Source organism: Trypanosoma cruzi, genomic scaffold, assembly GCF_000209065.1.
Source record: "Trypanosoma cruzi strain CL Brener 1047053516711 genomic scaffold, whole genome shotgun sequence".
NCBI lineage: Eukaryota > Euglenozoa > Kinetoplastea > Trypanosomatida > Trypanosomatidae > Trypanosoma > Trypanosoma cruzi.
This window is the reverse complement of record NW_001849563.1, coordinates 19,611-26,081: the sequence shown is the minus strand read 5'-3', so window position 1 is coordinate 26,081 and position 6,471 is coordinate 19,611. Positions and strand designations below refer to the sequence as shown.

The window sequence follows — 6,471 nt, the reverse complement described above, 5'->3', positions numbered from 1 at the left end:
CAGTCGTCATCAGAGACGCCGCTGTCACGCGAATGTTGTACGACAGGCGCTGAATCACAAAGGCGTGAGAAAAATTTGATATGATCCCAAAGAAACACATTCGCAAAAGTGATCAGCGCCACGTACTTCTTCATGCCGTAGCCTTCAGCAATGCCGTCCGAGCCAGCAAGCACTAGTGTGTAATGGAAGTTGTTGATCATGCCCAACCACCACAAACTGAAGGCGTTACGGATGCGGTGTTTCACATGGACACTCTCTTCCAGTTTCTTCACGGAAACAGGTATCATTGCGAGTGTGTTTTGCTATCTTCTGTTAGAAACAAATAGGACGACCAGAAAACAAAGTGGAGAGCTGCGCTGCGCAAAATCAATGGGTGTGGTGCACCACGCCCGGTGAAAGAGAAAGTGGGGACACTGCCCGCCGCAAATATCACTTGGCTGCACAAAGCAAGAATAATTTCAGAATGTGCCGGCTGAAACTCTCCACCGCACCACTATTTTGAATCCCAAACAAAACCACAACAAAAACACGCGCCTGAATAGGGCCCTACTCCCCACCTCCGCAAGAAAATAGCCGCAAGAAAAGAAAAACGGTTCGGCTCAGGGCACCCGGCATCCTCACACCTCAGAGAAGATCTGTCCAACACTCATGCAACAGTAAGAAATTTGGCTCCGAGACAACGCCGCGACAACCACATGCTCCCCCTTGTAGAGAGCTGGTGTAGCAGGGGGCAGAACGGCAGAGAAGAAAGGGAAACCGCTCTCGCCACCTTCCAGCGCACTCACGCATAAAACCATTCAATCAACACGTGAAAAAACAAGACAGATGCACAAGCGGCTCCCGCATTTGTTCATCCTCGTCTGGACGCTAATAATTCTTCCCGTGAGTTTTCACAAACAAAAAAAAAACAATGTGTGTGCTTTGCCATTAGTGTCCGTCCGCAACGTGAGGCGAAACATGCAAACCACATGAGACACACCGTAATGGCTATCTCTGTGGCAGTGCATAATCCATCAATACAGTTCAAACGGACACCACCACCACGGCAGTGGCAGCAAGGACGGTCAGCATAAGATGCCTCTTAAAAACAGTCACCACGCTGCCATCATTGCCGTCTTCTGTGGGGATGGGTGAAGCAAGACTGCAGCCGTTAGTGGTGATGGCGCAGACCTTCTTTTGATTGGGACTCACGATACTGCCGCCTTCCTTCAACCAGACCGAGCCAGGCGTGACGGGCTGACCCACGGATAAAAAGAAAAAAAAACTTCCGCGGCAAAGTTACCCCAGCCTCACCTCGCCATTGCCGCAAAACACCTAATGCACCACCGGAGCCGGTGGCCTGCCTCTCCTCTGCCCCATCTCGTCGAATGCACAGATGCATGGAGCAGCGTGGCGTGGCCAGTGCATGGCGTAAATAAATTTGTTTGTGCTAATTTACCACAATCGTGGTGGCAAAGGCCTTGTCTGCAAATAAAAAAAACAGGAAAAATAAGTGAGGGGTGAACGAAGCATCAAAGAACATGGCAGGACAAAAATACAGAAAAGTAATCTCACACCGTGGCGGCCGCAGCACCATCCCACCTTTGTGCGTTAGCAGCATCTCCGTCTTGTCCAATTCAGCCGCGGGCTCTACCAAACAAAAGGCATAAAATGGAAAATAAAGTGAGGCCCAGGCTACGTCATTTCCTCCACTCAGGTGACATTCTCCGAAAAAGGGTGTGCTAACAGACAAACACACCAAAAAATAAAACAAAGGAGCGGGCGTTGATATTGCAAGAAGCAATAAATCGTATTTCGGTCGTCCCTCACACGCACCCCCTGCAAATCCTCGCAATATTAACGTAAATTCTGCTCCCCTGCCATTGTCAACATCCCAATAGAGTAAAAAGAGCCCTATCTCTTCATCATCGTTCTTCGGGTGTGGAACAATAAAAAGTTACAGTCGCTTCCCCAGAACCCCAGTGAATAGTCACCGTCGCCAGTACATTGAAGCTGTTGTTTGCAGCGTCGCAGAGCTGATCCGGCCAGTGTTTGCCGACAAGCCGCTCAGCCCCTGCTTCAGGTCATTGGAACGTTACGACATCGGCAATCCTCTCGGCTGCACCATTAACTGTGGCATTCACCTCCCAAAACACCCTTTCGCCCATTGTCCGTGGGATACGATAACGGACCAGTATCGAACAACACAAGCCGTGAGCAAAGGACTGCTGCAGGCATTCCGGCACAAATCAGCGACTTCGGCAGTTAAAAAACAGCAGCTCCAAGACACGTTTGCCCCAATTCCCTCCAAACCATTAAAAATACCTTAGCAAATCAATCTCAGCAAGTCACACACGGATAAAATTGTGTGACAGCATTCCGCTGTCTTTCTTCAAGTGCAAAGAGAGAAGCTCCCCACTCCGACCCTTTTTGAAAATAATAACACTAACAGCAGCTGCAGTAGGCCACGCCATCGCTGCAACCACTTCCACAGAGGGGCAAGAAAAGGTGTGTGGGTGTGTGCTGATAGCAGGGACCGACACCGCCGGAGGAGACCAATGTGGCAACGTCCGTCGCGTACCAGCACGCCGTGCGACGCCCGCACCCAGCAAGTCAACGACACAGGGGAGAGGAAAATGACCCCATGAGCAGGCAACACCCTCACGCATGGCAGGCGTCGTGCGCGCCGCGTCAGCCGTCCTCCGACACAATGCAAAAAATGTCCCACACGCATCCGTCAGACGGCACCGTGATTCCCACCACCGGCGGGCACGCAGCGTCCTCACCATGTCTGCATGGAGGCCACGGGACGCACAGTCACCGTCGTCCAACCGCCAAGAGTTTCCTGCAGGGCACTGTCTGTGTGATTGTGTGTGCGTTTTTTTTGGAGGCTGTCAGAGTATTTCTTACCCACCACGACGTGCACAGTGGCGTGTGCGGGAGTCCTGAATTACCGTACTGCCCTTGAGTCGGAGAATAATAATGAAATGCAAACATACACACAAAAAGGGAAAAGGCAGTACAATGGCAAAAACAATGCAAGAGACAGCAAGTAACAATGGTGAATAATGGAATAAATGAAAAAGAAACGCAGAGCAGTAAAGCGGTGGATGAATCAACAGCGAGAGCAGCCGGCACCCCCCAAAATGCGTCGAACCTCAACAATTCATACATTCCGCCTTTTTCCCCTCGTTTCGGGCCATATTTGTCCCGCTCTTTGTTTATTTGGGGCCAGCCATGACAGGCGAAGACTTCACATGGCTCTGCCACAAAACAAAGCTGTGGATGGGTGAGAAACCGCAGGTGCTTCATGCTCATGGAAGGCAATCAAGTCGACTTTGTGCGGTAACTTCCGCCTCGCGTCTCGCCGTGTGCAACCGCAAGAGGGCGCCTTCTATTCCCAAAACAAATGGCCCGATGCCGCCAGCAGCAACACATTAACAATCGTTTGGCTACCACAAATCTGGCTCTCTTGTCGTCCAACTGGAACTGACGGCCTTTCGCAGCTGTTTGCCTCCCATATGGTCGCGATACCCAACTCTCAATTTCTTGTCTACAGGGCTCGCCGGTAATTAGAGGCTGCAGGCGCCTACGAGACCCGTCATCAAGGCCGCAATTATGTCTTTTCAGAAATGGCAGGCTCCCACACCCGGGCAATTCCAACCCGCAATGAAGGGTCAGGGATATCACACAAACAACTGCCGCCCAGACGGGCAACGAGCAGAGCAAGCACTCAGAAAGAGAAATCTATAAAATCCCCATTCCTTCCTCAATCAGCCAAAAAGCAAAAAGAAAAAAAAAAAAAAGAAAGGTGTGCACGCGCTCATGGATGGGAATACGCATGAGTGGGGCAGTCCAAAACCTGTGAGTTTGCGCTGTACACCACAAAAAAATGACCCCTTTCACTGGTAAAAAGTATGTAAGTACCAAAACCATTCAAAGTCCCATTTTCCCTTTTTGTGCCCTTTCCAAAGCAAAAATCCTTACGAAACTACATAAGTAACGCCTATATCCCCATTTATTCGGAACAGTTCCACCTCTTCCCGTGGGCATTCTCAATTTCATTCCTTATTTCTTTTTTTTTTTGTTGTTGTTGCTGTTGCATATCGCCGCTCCGCTGCCATAAACACTATTTTCACTGGGCAAACATTTAATTTCGCTTTACATGAAAGAGGGGGAGAACAGGATACCCAAGACTCTCCTCAAGGGCCTCCGCAAAAGCAATGTAAAGTCCACTAGATCCACAAGCAATCCCCACATAGCCAGCCGCCTGCGTCACCTCCTTCTTCCCAGAAAAGTCACCGACGGCAAGAAGAAAGAACAGGAACGCCATCGAGGTAAAAAGGAACTGCATCACGCGATGCGACCTCAAAAAGGCAACAAAACCCATACATACGGTGTGGAAACCCCATAATAAAGAATATAAGCCCATCAACGACCCTTCTGTTTTCACCACAAGCGCGTTCTCTTCGGTGTGTGGCAAAAGCCATGTACCCACAAGTGAAAGCCAAAAGGCGCCATAACTTAGGAAAGATATCGCAGAAAACGCATTTCCATCAATATATTCCAAAAGTCCAACGAAGAGCTGCATCCCGCCACCCATGACCAGACCCATCGCAGGAATCACAGAGCCCAGCTCAAATATTCCGGCATTACGGGATTGAAGAAGAATGGTTGAAATGCCAAATCCAAGCATCCCCAGCGGGGAGAGATTCACACGCTTCTTGGGCAATGCGACCTTTTTGACAAGTGCCAGATCATTGGAATTCAAAATATTTTGAAGGACAGTCAGCATCAACTCCGATTTTTCCTCATCCGCGGTGAGAGCAGCAAGCAACCGATTTGCGAGGGGGTCATTATTCTTCCTCGAGTTGGAGTGTCGGCCATCAAACTGCTCCCCCTGGAGTTCATCAAAATTGGAGTTGCTCATTGTATGTACGTCAGAGTGGATACGGGTCTCCCCGTGTGTGTGCAAGTCTTCTAACCGGTTCAGCTTTTCAACAATCTCTTTAATGAAGGTGCTGCTTGTGTGTTTCTGCGAGCAACAAAGAGGGAGTTACGGAGGAGTCACGGTGAGCAAGCCCCAATTCAGGGAAGAAAAACAGAGAAACACACAGAAGGGTGGCCCCTACATCACCTCCAACATGTCTTGTCGACGGATCTTTCCAGCTCCACAGTCTTCTCCTGAAGGGGTAAAGAAAATTATTTATGACGACCGGCGGTACAGAAGAGGCGGCAAGGCCCAATCCCCACATCCCCGCAAGCAGCACAACAAAATTTTATGTTCGCGGATGTATACCGCCTTCCCTCCACCCAAAAAATCAGAAACATGTGTGAGTGAACATTAATATTAATCCTTTTTTCCATGTTCCACCTTTATTTTCCTCAAATAAAAACAACAATTCCCCTCTCATTACTTTCGTTTCTGCCCCGACGCCTCCTTCAATCCCTCGTTTTCCTTCGATGATGAGACATCTCTTCACGCAATACCAAAAAGCGCAAAAATATGAGAAATCATGCGGAATACGCAAATGAATAAAACCCTACTTTCCAAAAAGAAAATAGCCGCAAGAAAAGAAAAACGGTTCGGCTCAGGGCACCCGGCATCCTCACACCTCAGAGAAGATCTGTCCAACGCTCATGCAACAGTAAGAAATTTGGCTCCGAGACAACGCCGCGACAACCACATGCTCCCCCTTGTAGAGAGCTGGTGTAGCAGGGGGCAGAACGGCAGAGAAGAAAGGGAAACCGCTCTCACCACCTTCCAGCGCACTCACGCGTAAAACCATTCAAACAAGATATGAAAATAAAATAAATAAAATCAATGTTTTTTCCATTCATTAGCTCTTATCGTGGCGTTCACCACTTTATATATATATATATACATATACATTTATACTTACATAAACAAATAGAAAAAAAAAAATTTTTTTTTCATGTCTTTTTTTCATATAGAGTGTACTTGTTTTCTTCAATTTCCTTCAATTATGTCTCAAATTAATGGATTTTTCTTCTCCCTCAAAGTTACTGTGGGTAAAGTTTCTTTTTACACGTTTTTTTTTTTTTTTTTTTTTCTTCGGCTGGGTTTTTCATTGTTGAGAGTAGGAAAGATTAAATTTTTATTTCCTGCTGTTTGATTGTAATCAACGGTGCAGGATTTTGTAAATCGTTTGTTTATTTTCAATTATTATTTGTTTTCTTCATTTTTTATTACTGCGGACTTAATGTATCTATAGCACTCCTTTGTCTTCCTCGTCACCCCTCCACGTGAGCGGAGTGGTGGGAAAACCCTCATTTCTCCCTATTTTTTTTCTCTTCCCCGCCTCTCTTCTCCTCCTCCGGTCACGTTAACTCTTAACCCTCCTAATACATGGAGGGAACAAAGGCAGCAGTGTTCTTTTGTGGGCATCATTCAACGTCATTGCGATGCCACAGTAAAAGGCAATGGCGCCGCAGATCATTCCCTCGTAACCGGCGACCTGCAACATAACG

The 6,471-nt window shown here is 47.9% G+C and overlaps 3 protein-coding genes across 3 annotated transcripts, besides 8 other annotated features; all 3 read right to left on the bottom strand.

Moving 5' to 3' along the window:
• Window positions 1–287, bottom strand: Tc00.1047053430895.16 (hypothetical protein, conserved; the record flags this gene model as incomplete). The annotated part of the gene is made up of 1 exon (XM_799584.1): window positions 1–287. A coding segment is annotated over one exon (287 nt), but the record flags the coding sequence as incomplete, so codon positions are not given.
• Window positions 1–901: a sequence feature (heterozygous, Esmeraldo-like haplotype).
• Window positions 902–1,236: a sequence feature (haploid, Esmeraldo-like haplotype).
• Window positions 1,237–5,342: a sequence feature (areas not merged during assembly with more than two copies in the genome that could not be assigned to a particular haplotype).
• Window positions 3,759–3,789: a microsatellite.
• Tc00.1047053430895.10 (hypothetical protein, conserved) lies at window positions 4,130–4,909 on the bottom strand (the record flags this gene model as incomplete). The annotated part of the gene is made up of 1 exon (XM_799582.1): window positions 4,130–4,909. One exon carries the CDS (start codon window positions 4,907–4,909, stop codon window positions 4,130–4,132), a length of 780 nt encoding a protein of 259 aa, XP_804675.1.
• Window positions 5,343–5,605: a sequence feature (haploid, non-Esmeraldo-like haplotype).
• Window positions 5,606–6,471: a sequence feature (heterozygous, Esmeraldo-like haplotype).
• Window positions 5,848–5,893: a microsatellite.
• Window positions 6,033–6,056: a microsatellite.
• On the bottom strand, window positions 6,327–6,471 carry Tc00.1047053430895.4 (hypothetical protein, conserved; the record flags this gene model as incomplete). Its single annotated transcript, XM_799583.1, has 1 exon — window positions 6,327–6,471. A coding segment is annotated over one exon (145 nt), but the record flags the coding sequence as incomplete, so codon positions are not given.